This window comes from Sinohyriopsis cumingii, chromosome 5 (assembly GCF_028554795.1).
Source record: "Sinohyriopsis cumingii isolate HCF-2022 chromosome 5, ASM2855479v2, whole genome shotgun sequence".
Classification (NCBI taxonomy): Eukaryota; Metazoa; Mollusca; class Bivalvia; order Unionida; family Unionidae; genus Sinohyriopsis; species Sinohyriopsis cumingii.
In genome coordinates this window covers 93,524,327-93,544,492 of record NC_142965.1, presented here as the reverse complement: position 1 = coordinate 93,544,492, position 20,166 = coordinate 93,524,327, and the positions used below count along the sequence as shown (strand labels likewise).

The window sequence follows — 20,166 nt, the reverse complement described above, 5'->3', positions numbered from 1 at the left end:
ACCAGGCTGACCAGTCCTAACACTAACCTCTTAATGCTAAGCACCAAGCGAAGCAGCTGTTAGTACCATTTTTGTAAGCCTTTGGTATGACTCGGTCAGGGATCAAACCCACAACCTCTCACATCCGAGGCGGACGCTCTAACCACTAGACCACTGGAGCAGTGATAGTTATTACAGAGATGAAACCGAAAATTTATATATGCAGTGAAAACATTCTATTTTCATAATGTATTTATGCATTTGTACATCACTTACATGTAAATAGTTATTTCTTTAAGTGAGAAAGGTTTGCATTATATATATATATATATATATATATATATATATATAGACACACACACACACACACACAAACTATCCTTTTTTTGCAGAGGGCCTTAAAGGATATTAATTGTTTTTAACTGAGTCGTTATTACTGTTAATATTATTAGAATTGTTGCTATTATTAAGATGTAAATAGATTAAACCAGGTCACTTCGTCCTAGGTTGTACGTGCCCGATTTAAATGATATTAATACACTACCTCAGTGGGACATGAATAATTTTGTAACTGAATGGTGGTGATAAATTAAGCTGAATAGTTAAAACAAATGAAAACATTTTCACAGATCTCTTCTCACAATACCAAAGAAGAATGTTTAGGATTTGTTTTCATCAATGTTAGCAACAACAACCCTGCCCACAATTACTCAGTGTAATTCTGTCACGAGTCCAGGACTCAAATAATGGAGTCACATGGCCATATTACATGTGTGCTCATGGACCAATGTTAATTTATTTTCTTTGAAATGAAAAGCATGCAAACTGAAGAAATAAAAAGAATATAACTTTTTACAAACTATCTCGGTGGCACGAGTGGTTTGTGTGTACAACTGGGTTTGTTTTAGGTTGCGCCTTGTGCCAATGGCCCCTAGTATTTTCTTGGTTGTGAAAAAATACCCCTTAGGCCAACAAAAAGACCCAAGAAAATAAGGGTTAAAGATTGTTACCATTGACGTTACACTGAATTGAGCGCATCCCAATAGGGTTCACTTTATTGATGCTGTAGCATATGATCAATTTCATTTCTTGACAGAAATGCCTCGCAAACTTTCATTAAAGTTGGATATCAATCAAGAACATATTATCAATGAGTATTGATTGAAAATATAAAGAAATTAAATCTTCAGCAAAAATATTGTTCCATTTACATGCATTTGCAAAGTACTATACCAGAAAGAATAAATGTAGAATCAAATGTCCGAAGTAAATTCTACAGAACGGTTGCTCGAACATGATGAATTCAAAGTCAGTACCGTAGGCTAACAAAAGTTGAGGCTGATAAGAACACCTGGGTCTTAGAGTTATTTATTTCTTCAAAAAAAATAAACTTTTCCTTCATTATATACTCTGTAAAGCATGATTTGTTCCAATTTCTTTGTGAACTAAACTGACTGTCCTCAACAGTAGACATTATTATACATGGTTTGGCTGGCCACCGAGTTGTTTCTCTGGGCAAGCTACTTCACTTCACCTTGATAAAACCATAATAATGTCATTCCTACTTTGGCCATCAGTTTAAAAAGTAAAAGAAAACAGACCTTGGGAAAATGCCCTAAGATAGTAAAGAATATTCTCCCCTGCAAGAACTGGATGCTGCTTTTTTTTAATGTTTTTAATACACCTATAAATCTGTTCCCATGAGACTCTTTTAATCCTATTAAAAGGGATGTGGGCCCTTCGTCTGCTTTTGATGTTCTAGAAAATCCCCAAGACAGATAAAAAGACATCCTTTCCTTTGTCAGTGAATTGCAACACCCGTTTGTATTAAGTCAAGTATATGGACTAAATCCTTTAAGTTCAAAACTCTCTCATAGCGATCTCTAAACACTGGGAACAAAACAAGAACTGATGTGGAACTTGACAACTGAGTGTGAATCAAAAAAGTGTCTTTAAAGTCACGCCACAGGAAAAGTTTTCACACAAATTTCTTCAAATGGCTTAATCACTAGTCTTACCCTGGTACTTACTGATCCTTGAGATAAAAATGTTCAGGGTAATTAACTATTATTTGACAATTTATCAATTGGAATACACTGCTTTGACATCATACAATCATGTTTTGTGAAGGAACCAATAGTGCATTAAATTATAATAGTTTATTTCTAGATGGGACATGTCAATTCATTGTATATGTTGGGAACATCATATTCAACAGTTACAGAAGTAGGGTCCCTGACAACAAACATAAAAGACATGTCAAACAAAACTTTGATCTGAACAGTTATCAAATCAAATTCTTTAAAAATGAATATATTAGTTTAATTTTATGCAATTTGACTAAAAACAAAGATTTTCTGTAAATGCATTCAAATTAAGAAACTTTAATTTAAAATGTTATGCAAGAAAATTAAAATTAAGTCGAAAGTTGACATTGTATTGCTCCTGCCATAACAGCTGAGTGATTAAGATAGCCTACCATAGCAGATTTTTTTAATTTTGCGATGTTCACAAAATATCCCATTAAATTTATTAAAAAAAGCAATTAGTTTCATACCAAGGAGTAAGATACCAAATTTTGTGCATTCTTAAGAACTGATACAAAAACAGTCAACTGTGTGTGATAACCACTCAGAAACCTTGAAGAAATAGTGTAATCAGTCAGGTACCTGCTAGAACGAGTCAGGTTGTTCAACAACTGCTCATGGAGTCTGCTACAAACTGTCTGGAGTATGTAATGACAACCAATGAACCTGCTAGAAACAGTTTAAAGTGTGCAATGACCACTCTCTGAACCAGCTGGAAACAATCTAAAAAGAGTGATGACCAATCAGGAACCTACCAGAAACAGCCGAAGGTGTGTAATGGCCACTCTGGGAACCTACTAGAAACAGTCTAATGTTTCTGATGACCACACAGAAGCCTGCTAGGAAATGTCCAAGTTTGTAATGACTACTCTAGGAACAGTCTAATGCAGGGGTCTCAAACATGCAGCCTCCAAAATGTATCCCGGTGTGGCCTGCAATATAATTGGAGTCACAAGACATTATGAGAGAAAGCAAAGGTGGTGCGACCATTGGGTGATCAAAAATACCTTCATGCAGCCCTCAGGATGGTTTGAGTTTGACAGCCATGGTCTAATGTGTGTAATGGCCAGTTAGAAAACCTGTTAGAAATTAGTCATCTTTATATACTGATATGGCCAAAACCCCAAAACTCAACTGATTTGTCTATTAGTGGAACATCAATTGCTTGACAGTTTTATTTACATGCAGTCTTAGTATACAGGTTGTCAATAAAGCAGGTTTCACTATGTGTTGAATAATAATCGAATATACCTTTTTATACCACAGTCCCAAAAACTAATATAACAATTAACACCAAAAAATACAATATACATTCACTTATAGCTTGAGTCAAACTTCAAACAGCGCTGATCCAGACCCATCATATAATGCACCAGCAGATCTGGGTCTATACATTTTCTTTTCAGAATAATCAGTAAAAAAAAAAAAACAAGACAGACACTGACCTGCCATTGCATTATGCAAGAACAGATCATGGTCTATGTTTGGAGTTGGACTTGAATTGAAAGCAAGCATATATAGTACTTTCAAACTATCATTTACACACTATAAATGGACATGTCTGTATACAAGATAATTGACAGTGAATGAAACCAAATTGATGACTATTGGCAAATGATACAATATAAAATCTTTGCATAAGCTGGCAGCTTTCCTATGTATGCTGATCAGTTTATTCATAGTATTATCACTGAGCATGCTGAGACATTTTTGTTTTATTAAAAAACTTTTCTTGGAGACATAAAGAAGAAATACATAACTCAAGCACAATGATTCCTAACCAGTACTACCTTAACCATACACATTCATTAGTTAGGCCTTCTAAATAAAATTACTTTCTTGTAACATGCTTGAAAATGTTGGATTGGCAAGCTCGACTTTAATATGCAATTTGTATAGTCTCAATTAATTCTGATTTTCAAACTAAAGTAAAAACTTATGAAGTATTCCAAGTAGTCAATACTAAAATGACCAAATAAAAATCAAGAATACCATATATACTCACTTATAAGTCAAGTCAGACTGCAAACTGCACAGACCCAGATCTGCCATCGCATAATGCACTAGCAGATCTTGGTCTGTGCAGTTTGTTAGGAGTAATCAGTAGCACAAATAACAAAAACCCTGATCTGCAGGTTCGCTATGCTAGAGCAGATTAGGATCATTGTTGTTTGCAGTTTGATTCCACTTTGCGAGTACAGATGGTACTCTTACCAGATGTAAAAACCTCAGGAAAACCCTTTACTCAAAAATAAAATACAGAATGTCAGACATATCAGTCACTGGAAACCTAATGTATTTTACATTGTCGTAAAGTATTTCATGTTTGCGTTGTTTTATGTCGCATAAATGCTATGAAAATTACATGTCAAGGGAAGTGGAGTAAAGTGCCTTGCCTTTGGATATTCCAAAGTAGCCATTCTGAGCTGATCTGATGGTGGGACTCAAACCCACACCTTTCTGGTCAAGAATCCAATGCATTCACCAGTGAACCACCATGACTCGAGTTGTTTGTGTTTATATGATAGATCTTTCTTAACAAAGTACTTTAAGATGAACTCTGAAACCCATTAAATCCTTCATAAAAGATCATAAAAACTGCATACAAATTTAACAACTTACATATTTACATTGTTAAAAAAATATGATGCTAAAAATGCATGTCAAGGTAGATTACAACGGCGTATAAAACAACAGGTGCTTCTAAAACAAATCATTTTTATGTGATCCAACGAGAGAGAGAGAGAGAGAGAGAGAGAATAATAACACATATAGTAGGCCACATAATAAAATACATGAGCAACGATGCCTAATGGAGTTAGCCATACGAAACATCAAACCGAACTCGAGTCTTGTCACTAGACGCATTTTAAATTTATATTAAAATTATGCACACAAAAAAAGTAACACAAAACATACTTACTGAATATACTGTATTGCCCTTTCACCTTTTATGTTATATATAATGTTTTCATGCACTGATTCAAGAGTAACAGCGTCGAAACCATCTTTTCTGGCACTTTGTAAAGATTCACTGTTATCTTTCTTTTGACTTTCCCGCAGGTAAAATCCCACAAGAAGCCCAAACAAAAACAACACTAAAACTATGAGAATAAGCAAAGAATAAGTCCATGCATTTAGATATCGCACTGCTTTTGTAGAATTTGATTTTTCTGGCTGGTAAAGTCTATCAATATCACTTTGATCCTCCGCATCTTTAACTTTCCAAGAGCGATTATTACGGCACAACTTCCACATTCTCGCCATGTTTACTGAACGCCGAAAAAGTCAAACGTACGACAGGTGCGTTGAGTGAAAGGGGTCGTCTCAAGACTTGTCATTTTACTTGACTAGACGGCGTTCGATTCGATTGGCTGAATTTCAATAACTAGCTTTTGAAAAGCGAAAGTTATCTATTTGCGATCAATCCATTTGAATTTTATGTATTAATTACTTTTCTTTCAGCACAGGAAGATTTATTTGTAGGTAATGACAAAGGATTGCACATAGCTTACGGCGTAATGTATACAATACTGACATGATGCCATTGTGGTAGATGGAAAATGATTGGGAACTATAACGTGCAGAGTTGAAATAAATTTAACAATGAAATAACTTTGCAATTTTTTTATAAAAAATGTATTATTAATTTGAAATTATAATGTTTGAATATTATTTCAATCCACTATAAAGTCTTATAATTTCATTGGTTTTAATAATATAAGCAAATATATACTGAACCTTGTTGTAGGGTACATGATTTAAGAAAGTGTGGTAGTGTATTTTATCCCCAATGATGATTTTAATTTTGATCATATGTCAGCACATTAAGAGTGAAAGGTTAATAAAGTCTGGTTTAGTATTGCAATCTGTTAACAAAATATGAGGTAAATACAAAAACAAAGTATAGAAAAACTGAGAAGATCCATGTAAAGACACCAATGAAATTAGATTATTTATTACGAAACGAATAGCGGTATTATTACATCTGTACTCGGCTATTTTATGTAATTTTACACGGTGTGTGACATGCCCGATAGCATATAAATAAAAAGCGCAGAAAATCATAAATACTGCCGTTTCTAAATTTAGCAGAGACTCATCAACGTGTCAGACCTAGTACAAGTAAACACGGAAGGGTGCGCACAGTACATACCAAGGTTTCTGTCTTGGATATAAACAATAAATGTCACGTAAGAAAATCATTTCCAAGATAGAGAAAACTCTGTCTAAGCAGTCGTATGTTTTCGTCATTTTTAAATTCACGGAAAATATAGAATTTTGTCTTATTTGCTTTGCACTGTCTTTGAATAAATACTAGTATGCTTGATCTTTGTAACTGAATAAAAATTACTTATAGACTGTGATAATCTACGTGTAGATGTGTCAAGATTCATGTCAAATTCTGTGTTTTAAAACTGCCTTTGTCTTCTATTGTCGCCCCCCCCCCCCCCCAAAAAAAAACAACAACAAAGAATGGCATGTGCCGCGAAGGTCACGGGTACTTTGGATTATGGATTGGGGTGGGTGTGTGGTTAGATTGATGTCAGGTTTGTGTGATACATTTCAGACCACACGGAGATCAGACATACTGTGCTTATAAAATGTAGATCCGGATTTTAATCAGGTTACATTTTGATGAACAATTACATACATGTTAATATCTCCTACTCTGCATCTTCGCTAGCCGAGGTTCCGATGATGATAACACTAGGTAGGGAGGGGTTAGACACACCGGAACGCTGGCTAGCGAAAATGCCTCCTCCGTTACTTTTCAACTTTAGTCATGAGCTGAAAAAAAAAAAATGTTATATTACCTATCACCTGGAGTCCGGGTTGCCGATTGATCAGAGGCTTGCCTTTACAGATCAGCCTGCTTGGATTCGAGTCTGGGCCTGGCCAACGTGGATATTTGAGAAAGATTACTGGACACCATGTAAAGCCAGCATCCATGGTCACTTGCACATAGGGGAATGTTGTGGCCTACATCCGTAGAACTTAACAGCTGATCTCTATATGTTTGCCCTCACCCCACCACAAAATAATTCTGCGGGCGTACCTGCTATCATGTACTGAAAATGTGGTCAATCCACAACACCAAACCTATCTCGTATGGATATATTGCCACTTGCACGAGTAATATCCCTTGCACAAGGACAGGTCATTCCGGGTAGACTGACATGATGTTTAATGGGATGTAAATTCATATTTATCACCCAAAACTTATTTTTTTTTAAAAACACATGAAAAAGGTCTCAAACAGACATAACCTTTAACATAACATACTTAAAATCTACAGTGTTTACACCTTTAATTGTTAAAATTCATTGCATATCAGAAGCGCGTGGTATTATCGGTATAACGCGGTATTTTTGCCGGTGGTACGTAGCTCGGTACTTTTTTTTTCGCTCTACCGCTACATCGGTAGTTTTCGTCAAAGAAATGTACGGAAATTCCCGAGCAATCTTGTTACCAATTTAGTGATATTAACAGCATATTTTCAGTTTTTATGCCAAAATAATTCCAATAATTATTTTGTTTTGGTGTTTTTCTTTTTAACAAAACACTTGCAGTTGTCACACATTAATTTTAAATATTACTGATATAATTATGATCCCTTAAATCACGTCTCTGACACGTGTCATATATGCCATTGTTGTAAACAAATGAGTTGTTGTGAAAGATATTTGGGCCAGATCCGACTTATCGAAAAATTTCGGATTAATAAAAAAATGTAACTTTTATTTACTAGTGTATGTTAATTTATGACGTACACGTATTCCCTTGAAACTGCGAATCATCCTTACATTATCCGGACAGCACTTGTTTTCTGTTTTGAATTTCACGTAATTTCACAAGTCCACTAAACATTTTATTGTTTGTTGAGTACTTGTGCTTATGTTTACTTGACGTTACTCGCCATCTCTGACAAATATCTTGCCCGGGTGTTCGCATCCCACTAAAAAATTTCCCTGCATTTTACATCAACAGTATAGCTAATAATTGTAAGGATAGAACAAACAACAAACTAGCAGAAAAAATACTCTGGCGTTCTGGTGATAGTTCGGATACTGAAAAATCACGCAGACTTGGTTAAAAAAAAAATATACGTTTCCTTCGAAGGTTTTAGTAATATAACATGAATGACTGGAGCATCATTGATTACACCTACCAGTCGTCTGAACTCGCAATCAGCCATGTAATTATTAATTAACCCATTCGATCAGAATATATTGATAACAATACAATACAATACAATACAATACGAAGTATTATACGCTTTTACAATCGTAAAGAACAAATAAACTTGTACATTTTGTAACAATGGTCGCCTTTGAAGTGAACCAGATGTTTTCATCTGCAATCTTTCCCCAGGTGCTTTGTACAGTATGTCAACTGTTAAGATGCGAATCCAATCATCAAAGTGGCTTCTTTGTAGAATTAGGAGTCAATTTACTAAACAAATAACGTACACTGGATAACTTACAAGAATGATTTAATATCTTGTTAGTTTACAATTATGTCATTAAATATTTTGATAAATGTAAAGATAATATTCTCTGATACTTAAATATATGTCGCCACCAATAGGTAAATTTCACCCGATATATATATATATATATATATATATATATATATATATATATATATATATATATATATATATATATATATATATATATATCATATTGTGGTCAAAACTTAATAACAAATTTATATAAAGAACATAATACAACTGGCTTTGCATTATAAGGATTTGAGCCAAGTTTGCTGTTTAGATTTGTTTGATATGCTTTTTTATGATGCCTGTTCTTATTTGGTATTTACAGCCAGGATAGTGTTGACGTGTCTTTAAACCGCATACATATATGTTTATAACTGAGTAAACTGGGAAAATATGTATGTGTGTATGCATGAAAAAATATAAATGATGGCAAAATGATTGAATAATCGCACAAGTAAGTGAGACGGCGGCGTCATCTAATGTTAACGACTGTTACGAACCAAGGAAATAAAGACACATCCGCACACCCACCACAACACACCTTTGGAGGGAAACATATCGTTTTATTTTCTTTATCTTCTTCTTGTCAGACTGTCTGATTGTGTTTCTTCCTTCCTGCCAAAGAACGAGATGGAGGAAATTACATCTTTTTTCTGGAATGAATTCCTTGAATTCGCCCTCTAGCGCCATGCAGCCATTGTCCTTATGATTGAACATGACACTCCCATCTTTGCACATGAACAACATGTCCTCGGGGATAATCTAATTAGAGTTTCCTATCCATTTGTGAGAGAATAGATCAGAAGAATATGCCCCACTATACTATCCAGCAACAATAGTTACAGCATGGGAGGTAATTTAAAGTGTGCAAGATACACGTCTACCCAATAGTTAACTCGAAACTGATTTCATAGAAAAAAGCTTCAAATGAAGCTCCTGTTTTTCCAGTGATATGTATACGTCGACATGGTGTTACTTTGCTTAATCAAATAGTATGCATAAGGTAACGATTGTTCCCCATTTTCTACTGTTTTGCAGGTCTAAATTTTTGTTCCAACATAATTTATAATTCATCTACTGTGCGTGTGAATGGTCAGTACCTCACACGTACAGTAGATGAATTGTATGTGTGTATGTTAACTGTTGTATAAATTGTACCTAAAGTTGGATGATTAAGCTTACACAATAGCTGACACCTTGTAAAAGACACAGTGCTGACATTACGAAGCTAGGAAGTTTTGACAAAGAAGCAATACAATTTACTAGCTACATTACTGATATAATAGGCAGGGTATCTTTTAGTGGGATGATAACAACCGGGACGCAATGTTTAGTAGAGGGAGCCAGGAAACATAAAACATACTGACTAAACAAAGAACAAAATATATAGTGGACTAAGAAATCACCATAAAATGCAAACAGAAAACAACAACGTTAGGGTTGTTATTGTTCTTATAAAGAAATGCTACACACAACCTCGCGCGCGCGCGCACACACATGCAAACATTATCATGCACTAATAAATAATACAAATTACATTTTATTTCTTCTTCTGTTAAGCCGAAATTTTGTTCAAAAGTTCGATTTATATATCTTCCACAAAATCCCATTCCGCCGCCATGTCGGTAAGTTTGACACTTGTCAAACACATGATTAAAGGTTAATAATTATAATTATATTGTAATATTTGAAATTAATTTGTGACAAGTACAACTATTTTGTATAAAATAGTAATAAATTTTAGAATTATTTTATACTGATAAAATGAAAACATGCTTTTAATATTATTAAATTCGTAGCAAGATTACTCGGAAATTTCCGTACATTCAGAAACGTCATTTCAACTGTTTTCGGGCGGGGGGGGGGGGACTAGATGGCGGAAACCTTGATTGGGGGTGGGGGACTTGATTTATGCAAATATCAACGCGCTGGTTCAGGCCGAATAACAGATTAAAGAGACAGTAATAGTAGTATATGGGGCCACCATAGCGACAATGGGAATTAGCATTACAAAACCCCTTGGGCCACTCTAGCGACAAGGGAAATTTAACATGGAGAAAAACCCTGGGTCACTCTAGTGACAAGGGGAATTGAACATGGAAATTGAACATGGGAATGTCACCTGGGGATCAGTGGGAATTAAACATTGGTAACGTCATAGGTTTATAGGGTCAAAACCTTTTATAGGGTGAAATGTATTTGTAGGAACAAAGGGTTGATAGGGACAAACATAGACATACAGAAACAAACAAATACACATTGAAACACACAGAAAAGAGGACAGAAATATTCTAAAGAAAGACTCACAGATAGAATAGAGACTCGATAAAGAAAAGTCTGTTGTATGGGTTCAAAACATTTATTCAAGTACATATATACATGGGCTCTCTGGCCTGTGCTTTGGTCTAAGCACTATCCATTAAATACATAAACATTTGAACATAAAAGAAACATATTTACGAGTTGTTTAGTTATTGACTCTAGTAAACTAATGTTTAAAATTAACGTTCACTCCTTTCTAAAATCACTTCATATGCAACGAATTTACATTAAATGTTCGTTTATAAGAAAAAGTTAAAACAAAACAAGTAACAAACAATCAAATAAGAGAAAGTTCGTGTTTGTCTCTCTATCCGTTACACACGTTGTTTAATATCTGGTCAGCTACCACTTGTGTCCCAGCATAGATGTTTCCGATCTCGTATTCCCTGTCAGTCGTAAATCTGCTGTTACGTCCATCGTGCTAGGTACACTTATCGGTAAGCAGATCAAGAGCAGTGATCGTCTTCTTCCCATGGAGGTGCAACATATGCCATATGAATAGTCACTTTTCCATCGGTGATGTCAAATTTTTCTCTCACCGACCGCACGTCTTCAATAGCCCTCAAAAGTTTGGAAGAAGTTATTTCTGCAGGTGTGCTAAATCCGAGACATACAGGCGAGTTCAAACTGTCGTGATACATAGATAGGCTCAAACGACCTTCATCTTTGACTTGGCAATGACATTTGAATTCCTCTAACAGTGAGTCAAGTAGATCCGTAATGAAACCTGATACTTCCTCGGCTGGAACGTCAGAAGCGAAGTCTTTAAATTTCATCGTGTAGGTTAAAGTTGTCGTTCTAAATTTTCTCGAGGTTGCTGTCTGGGTCATTTGGATGCTAAAATACTCCTTTAGGTCTATTGAATCCTTTCCCTTCTTGAACGCACTTTGCTGTGACGGTATGGTGGTGAAAGAGGTCAATGATGTTTGTTCCTTCTCTTTTTTCTTCTGCGTAGAGTTATTCATCTTTCTCGTCGCTTGTCCTCGCAATGAAGTGTCGTTCTTGGAAGTCGTCCCTTTTTATACTGGGTGATATCAGCATGTCCATAAGGTAAAGTTTTGTGGTCTGGAAGTTTCACTGGTTGCACGTAGTTTGTCATGGCATTAGTACATAACAACTAAGATGTGGTATTGCATTGGTGATGTGATCGTGAGGCATAGAATCACACCCGAGTTTCTCGTTGGACTTGAGTCTTACGCTCTATACTTGCTGTTTGAAAGGATTCATTTTTGTCGATTGGTCTTGGTAGTGACAATGAACTATTGGTCTTGGACGTTGTCCCTTTTTATATGCTGACCAATATCGATGTGACCGTACGGCAACGTAAAGTGATTGGGAAGTCTCACTCGCTTCTGGTACACGATTTGATAGATTTTTTCCAGGGGTCGACTGACGATGTGGTGAGTGGGTAAACGTACAATCTTGTTCGGTTGGTGAGTGGTCACTTTAAAGTTTCCATCCTCTCCCGATTGCAAGGCTTCTTTCAATACCCCAAAGTTGACCACTCGACTGGCACGATAATTCAGAGTCAGTCCTTTCACTTTGCACTCCGTGTGCACTTCTCCTTGTTTGTCCCGGTATTGGTAGCCGTAATTTTTAGGACCTCCACTCGCGAAACTTAGAATCTTGTCGTCGGGATGTTCGTCTGTCCAGGCTCCTAAACGGTTTTCTTCGATGTTAGGGTGTTGCTGACCCGGTCGATCGATGTAGATGCAACTGTCCGTGTCAAAGTACAGGACGCGTTCCCCTAACAGTTCTAAAGCTTCGTACAATTTTAAGCGAGCATGAGCTGTCACGTAAGCCGCAATGATGACATTTCCAAAAGGGTCGTCTTGTACAAAGTCCAGATCTTCTTCGTAATTGACCAAGATCAAATTCTCTCGAACGACGTCTACGTGTTTCATGTATTTGGTTTTGTCGTGAATCATCTGGAAGTAGCGGGAAGGTTCTGTCAAATATTCCGTCTTGGGTAAACACGGTCGTTGTGCCATTTTACCCCACAAGCAATTTAACATCACTTTGGCAAACGATCGCCTGCCTTCGTTTTTCTCGATGTGGTCTAAAGAGATACCTTCTTGTTCATAGTATTTCTCTTTGAATTGTATTTGGTCTTCGGGAGTGTGACACCAGGAAGGATAGCCGCTGGCTTCTTGTTTCAGTTTCAAAAAGGCATCCACGTAGTCAGCGAAAATGCCTTTCTGACTGGGATCACCCTTGTGGTATTGTTGTGTCTTGGGAAAGTGGCAAATTTCGTACACTTCTAACAGTTGGTATCCCATGTCCAGAGCTTTGAACAATTCTACGCTGACCCAGGTTCCCGTCAAGGCACGTTCTTCCTGAGTGTGCTGACAAGGTTGGTCTTGGTTGCACGTTTCGGCACAAGTACGGCACAATGGAAACATCAGTTTGCCTTGACAATGGTGAGGTAAGACCGGATGGTATAGGTTCGTGGGAGGCAAAACTTTACACTTGATCAAGCCTTCGTATTGTCGAATGTTTTTCAGGTCGATGTGTTCCGTTAACAATTGCGGGTGCCCTACAGGAAAGCGACAATATTTGCACACGTAGGGATACAGCGAACACACGTCCAAGTATTTGATTTCTTCTCCTTTCTCTTCGTCGGCTTGGTACAGCAAACAGGTGGCATTGGTCCTTCCTCCGTACAAACTATCCCTCGGGTACAGCGGGTCCATGAACTGGTAACTTTCCACGAGGCGTTTAAACTCGGGATCGGTTTTCAAGCGGTGATCGTATTCGTGTTCCCACATTTCCACCACTTGGTATCCTTCCTGTTCCAACTTTAGGCGTCGCTGACAAGTGTCCTGGTACAAGTCTTCCATGGTTCGTTGTAAAAACTGATTTTTAGTGCTACGATCAGGGTAACAGACGGGACATCCGTGAAATAAGCAACCGTTAAACTCGTACACGATCTTGGGGTTTTCTAAGTCCCAGCCATCTACCGAATATGTTCCGATGGTCTTTTCACCCCCTTCGTTGCGGGCATGCTGAATCCATTTGTTTTCCTTGTCGCACAAGTAATGTAACCAACGTAGGGCTTTGACCGAGTATTGACGTTTGACAAAGTTGGTCGTTTGAGGGCTGATGACAGCCACGGTGTTTTCAGGCATGAATCGTTGTCGATACACTAAGGAACACGCTTTGGCAATGGTGCAAGCTTCTTTCAAAGGATCGACCCCTCCGTGTTCCATGAACAGTTCTCGAAATTTTCCACAGCAACGCCGTAAAATGTCCACGTCGGAACGACAGTACTTTAGCATTTCTTCCTGAAAGTCGAAAGGGTCCGAGGCGTGAGCCTGGTACCAAGCGTAGAAAGCTTCTCGTTGTTCGGTACGCATGTTGTCGGGGTCGTAATAGTGAGCCTCAGGTAAATGGGGTAGAACGGCGTGTTGATTGGCTTCCGTATTGAAAAAGTGTGGAAAGTACCCTTTAGCCATTTCTGTCATTCCAAACGTTTTAGGCATTCGACTCAAAGGCATGGCCAAATAGCTCATCGAATCTTTAAACTGTACTTGTCCCACTTGCATGAAAATGATTTTGGCTCCGTTCAAAGTCACTTTAGGACGTTCGGTGCCATGTTCCGTATAGTATCTGAGAAGAAACTGTCCATCGTATCCGGAGAAATTGTGAGCCATCACCGTGGCATGACGATGACAATCTCCGTAACGTTCGATGTCCTCTTGGCTCCACGTCTTGTCGATGGGGTCTAAGACCCATCGAGCGAAATCGGCTAGCGTGTTCGGTCCCCGAAAGATTTTTTCACGTCCTCCAGGAATCTTGCTGCAGTGAGGGCAATGACTGAAGATAGGTTCTTGAATGCACCTCTCGCACGCTCGATGAGCCACGCAGAAATTAGGAATGTGAATGCCAGTCTCTTGCATGCATTCGAAATCGAAAAAGATGAAATTGCTTTTCTTCTTGTGACCATCCTCTTTCTCTGGTTGGGGTTGGTATTTTTGCACGTAGCATTGGTGTTTCAAGTCCACGATGTGATGACAAATGTGACATTTCTTTTTTCCTGAACATACGTGTGCCTTGGTACTATTGGTACGTATGCCTTGTCCACACGTAGGGCACAATCTCAGGAGTTGACAAGCACATTTCTGCTGTGAACCTTGCGTCTTCAGATGTTGTTGATAACAGGCAGGGCTGAAAAACGTGCGCAGACAAGCAGGACAATGCAATGGTTTTTGCCCTTCGCTCAGACAGGGTGGAGAGGCCAAACATCCTCGACATTTCGATCCACAATGTTTGTGTTGCTCTCGATTATTATAACCACGGTCACATTTCTCACAGTAATATCTGTATCCCAGGAATCCGGGGATGGCGGTAATGGTATCGAAATGTTCATCGTGATAATAGACATGAATGTATTTTCCGTCCTTAAAGTCTTGGCCTCGAAACAACAGAGGTCCGCGCACTTCTTGAGGGTGCACTTTCAAGGTGTATCGTGGAGCTAGGGCATCTTGCAATTTTTGCATCTCAGGAATGCCACAGGGTGTGTCTTTGGACAGTCCGGCTTGTTGTAACAGGAGTTCTGCTTCATTTCGTTGTTTGGCTCGATCGGATCGTTGAATAGTTTTCCAGGTTCTTTTCCATTCTACCGTGTCGTTCTTGTTGGCATAGGTTCGTCCCACCACAATGGCACGGGCTAAACACATCTGGTCTTGAGGGTTGTTAATTCGGACGAGACTTGTTTTGGTGTTGCGAAGGTCGTCCACCAATAAGACCTTTTTGCGTCCAGTCCCTTGAGGAGGAGAGACGTGGGCCATTTTCAGTGTGGCTTTACCATCGGTGATGTCAAACTGATCATTAGATTGTTGTACGTGTTGAATCTTGTCCATGACTTTGGAAGGGGTTAGTTCTGCGGGTCTGCTAAACTCGATCCAAACAGGGGATTTCAAGCTGTCGTGATCTATGGATAGTGTCAAGAAATCGTCTTCTTTGGGTTGACATTGTTGCTTTAGTGCGGTGAGCAAAGAATCCCACATCTCGGTGATAAACCCTTCTGCTTTCTCCAATGGTACGTCGGACTTGAAATCTTTAAACTTCACCGTGTAGGTGTAAGTCGTGGTTCTAAATTTTCTAGAGGGTCGCTTTTCCGTCTCTCGAATGTGATAGTACTTTTCAGGGTTAGCTGGTGGACTTTGGTTTGGAGTGGGCTCTCTATGTCTGGTCGCAGACGTGGAAGGTGTTGGTTCAGGTTTGCTCATGTCTTCGTTTTGAGCGAACACTTCTTTTCGTGTGTGAGGCGATACGTCACTTCGCTGCCTCTTACGTTCTTCTTCTCTCTCACTGAAATCGTGCGATCGTTTCATCTCGATTGCTGATTCAGAAATGATTTAACCAAGTTCATTCTCTCCATATATACCCTCTCTACCTCTTGTTGTCACAATGACTTGGTATATTTCACAAGGGCAAGTGAAAGCCAAGCATATAGGAGCCCAACGACAGCGGTGCGTCTTAAACACCTCATGCATCTTGATGACCCTTCGATTCAAACCCTACCACGAAAGAAAAAAGTTGCAAGAAAAAAACCCAGACAGTTGGTGTCTTCAAGAGAGCTAGAGACGCCGGCACTGTGTCGCTGAGACACGTACGTACTGCTCAGTTTGAGAAAGTATTTGGATGTCATATGCCATGTACCAACAACTTGAAAAAAAAATGTATAAACAGAGAGAAACCTTAATTCAAAATTTAATTTTGTTCCAAATTGTTTGTGTTGTTTAGGGAATATACCTAAGCACTAATAAAGGGTGGAACAGGGAAGATACACATAAAAGCTTTGATATTTCTGAAAAAAAATGAGGTGATATTCCTACAGTTCTTAACCAGCTATATATGCTGGGACGGGTCTGTTGGATATCCACAAATAAAGAAGTACAGATTCTGGTCACGTTGCAAGTGTGTGGGTGTTTTGGAAAATGGTAAAACTTGGATACACTATTTTCTCGTGACACTTATAAAGTGAAGAGTCTGTACAACTGTCAGAAGCCAAAGTCATATAACTTTTGTACGGTTTGTAAAGATTTCCACTTTAGAAAATGTGAAGTATCACAAGTTATTATCACAAACAGAAATGGAACATAGGGGCTTGACAGTTGTTGTTTAGACACCTCCGCTCAACTTCACAACTTACTTGCTCTGTCTCATATTTTGATCTTAAGGAAAGATCATCTTGGTGCAGCAACAGTGGTAACAGCAGCAGGAGACGCCGTCGCTGCTGTCGAAAAAGGGTAGTTCTTTTAAAAATGCGTTTAGTATATTTTTTAAAAATATCAGATGAAGAAACGTGTGTTAAAACAGAGTTGGTAGAATGTATTCAGCGACAAAGTAGAAGTGACTGAGAGAAGGAGACAACGTTGTCGAGTGGCGTAGTTTTCTGGAGTACGTACGTGTCTCAGCGACACAGTGCCGGCGTCTCTAGCTCTCTTGAAGACACCAACTGTCTGGGTTTTTTTCTTGCAACTTTTTTCTTTCGTGGTAGGGTTTGAATCGAAGGGTCATCAAGATGCATGAGGTGTTTAAGACGCACCGCTGTCGTTGGGCTTGGCTTTCACTTGCCCTTGTGAAATATACCAAGTCATTGTGACAACAAGAGGTAGAGAGGGTATATATGGAGAGAATGAACTTGGTTAAATCATTTCTGAATCAGCAATCGAGATGAAACGATCGCACGATTTCAGTGAGAGAGAAGAAGAACGTAAGAGGCAGCGAAGTGACGTATCGCCTCACACACGAAAAGAAGTGTTCGCTCAAAACGAAGACATGAGCAAACCTGAACCAACACCTTCCACGTCTGCGACCAGACATAGAGAGCCCACTCCAAACCAAAGTCCACCAGCTAACCCTGAAAAGTACTATCACATTCGAGAGACGGAAAAGCGACCCTCTAGAAAATTTAGAACCACGACTTACACCTACACGGTGAAGTTTAAAGATTTCAAGTCCGACGTACCATTGGAGAAAGCAGAAGGGTTTATCACCGAGATGTGGGATTCTTTGCTCACCGCACTAAAGCAACAATGTCAACCCAAAGAAGACGATTTCTTGACACTATCCATAGATCACGACAGCTTGAAATCCCCTGTTTGGATCGAGTTTAGCAGACCCGCAGAACTAACCCCTTCCAAAGTCATGGACAAGATTCAACACGTACAACAATCTAATGATCAGTTTGACATCACCGATGGTAAAGCCACACTGAAAATGGCCCACGTCTCTCCTCCTCAAGGGACTGGACGCAAAAAGGTCTTATTGGTGGACGACCTTCGCAACACCAAAACAAGTCTCGTCCGAATTAACAACCCTCAAGACCAGATGTGTTTAGCCCGTGCCATCGTGGTGGGACGAACCTATGCCAACAAGAACGACACGGTAGAATGGAAAAGAACCTGGAAAACTATTCAACGATCCGATCGAGCCAAACAACGAAATGAAGCAGAACTCCTGTTACAACAAGCCGGACTGTCCAAAGACACACCCTGTGGCATTCCTGAGATGCAAAAATTGCAAGATGCCCTAGCTCCACGATACACCTTGAAAGTGCACCCTCAAGAAGTGCGCGGACCTCTGTTGTTTCGAGGCCAAGACTTTAAGGACGGAAAATACATTCATGTCTATTATCACGATGAACATTTCGATACCATTACCGCCATCCCCGGATTCCTGGGATACAGATATTACTGTGAGAAATGTGACCGTGGTTATAATAATCGAGAGCAACACAAACATTGTGGATCGAAATGCCGAGGATGTTTGGCCTCTCCACCCTGTCTGAGCGAAGGGCAAAAACCATTGCATTGTCCTGCTTGTCTGCGCACGTTTTTCAGCCCTGCCTGTTATCAACAACATCTGAAGACGCAAGGTTCACAGCAGAAATGTGCTTGTCAACTCCTGAGATTGTGCCCTACGTGTGGACAAGGCATACGTACCAATAGTACCAAGGCACACGTATGTTCAGGAAAAAAGAAATGTCACATTTGTCATCACATCGTGGACTTGAAACACCAATGCTACGTGCAAAAATACCAACCCCAACCAGAGAAAGAGGATGGTCACAAGAAGAAAAGCAATTTCATCTTTTTCGATTTCGAATGCATGCAAGAGACTGGCATTCACATTCCTAATTTCTGCGTGGCTCATCGAGCGTGCGAGAGGTGCATTCAAGAACCTATCTTCAGTCATTGCCCTCACTGCAGCAAGATTCCTGGAGGACGTGAAAAAATCTTTCGGGGACTGAACACGCTAGCCGATTTCGCTCGATGGGTCTTAGACCCCATCGACAAGACGTGGAGCCAAGAGGACATCGAACGTTACGGAGATTGTCATCGTCATGCCACGGTGATGGCTCACAATTTCTCCGGATACGATGGACAGTTTCTTCTCAGATACTATACGGAACATGGCACCGAACGTCCTAAAGTGACTTTGAACGGAGCCAAAATCATTTTCATGCAAGTGGGACAAGTACAGTTTAAAGATTCGATGAGCTATTTGGCCATGCCTTTGAGTCGAATGCCTAAAACGTTTGGAATGACAGAAATGGCTAAAGGGTACTTTCCACACTTTTTCAATACGGAAGCCAATCAACACGCCGTTCTACCCCATTTACCTGAGGCTCACTATTACGATCCCGACAACATGCGTACCGAACAACGAGAAGCTTTCTACGCTTGGTACCAGGCTCACGCCTCGGACCCTTTCGACTTTCAGGAAGAAATGCTAAAGTACTGTCGTTCCGACGTGGACATTTTACGGCGTTGCTGTGGAAAATTTCAAGAACTGTTCATGGAACACGGAGGGGTCGATCCTTTGAAAGAAGCTTGCACCATTGCCAAAGCGTGTTCCTTAGTGTATCGACAACAATTCATGCCTGAAAACACCGTGGCTGTCATCAGCCCTCAAACGACCAACTTTGTCAAACGTCAATACTCGGTCAAAGCCCTACGTTGGTTACATTACTTGTGCGACAAGGAAAACAAATGGATTCAGCATGCCCGCAACGAAGGGGGTGAAAAGACCATCGGAACATATTCGGTAGATGGCTGGGACTTAGAAAACCCCAAGATCGTGTACGAGTTTAACGGTTGCTTATTTCACGGATGTCCCGTCTGTTACCCTGATCGTAGCACTAAAAATCAGTTTTTACAACGAACCATGGAAGACTTGTACCAGGACACTTGTCAGCGACGCCTAAAGTTGGAACAGGAAGGATACCAAGTGGTGGAAATGTGGGAACACGAATACGATCAC

General features: G+C 39.3%; 1 protein-coding gene across 1 annotated transcript in view; it reads right to left on the bottom strand.

The window, feature by feature from the left end:
• Positions 1-5,354, bottom strand: part of LOC149799783 (aminopeptidase NAALADL1-like) — a 68,054-nt gene extending 62,700 nt beyond the window's left edge. Inside the window, exon 1 of the mRNA XM_089959167.1 lies at positions 4,990-5,354. Coding sequence (XP_089815293.1) covers positions 4,990-5,333 — 344 coding nt within the window. The 5' untranslated portion in view covers positions 5,334-5,354. The remainder of the gene's footprint in view (positions 1-4,989) is intronic.
• Positions 5,355-20,166: the final 14,812 nt, after the last annotated feature.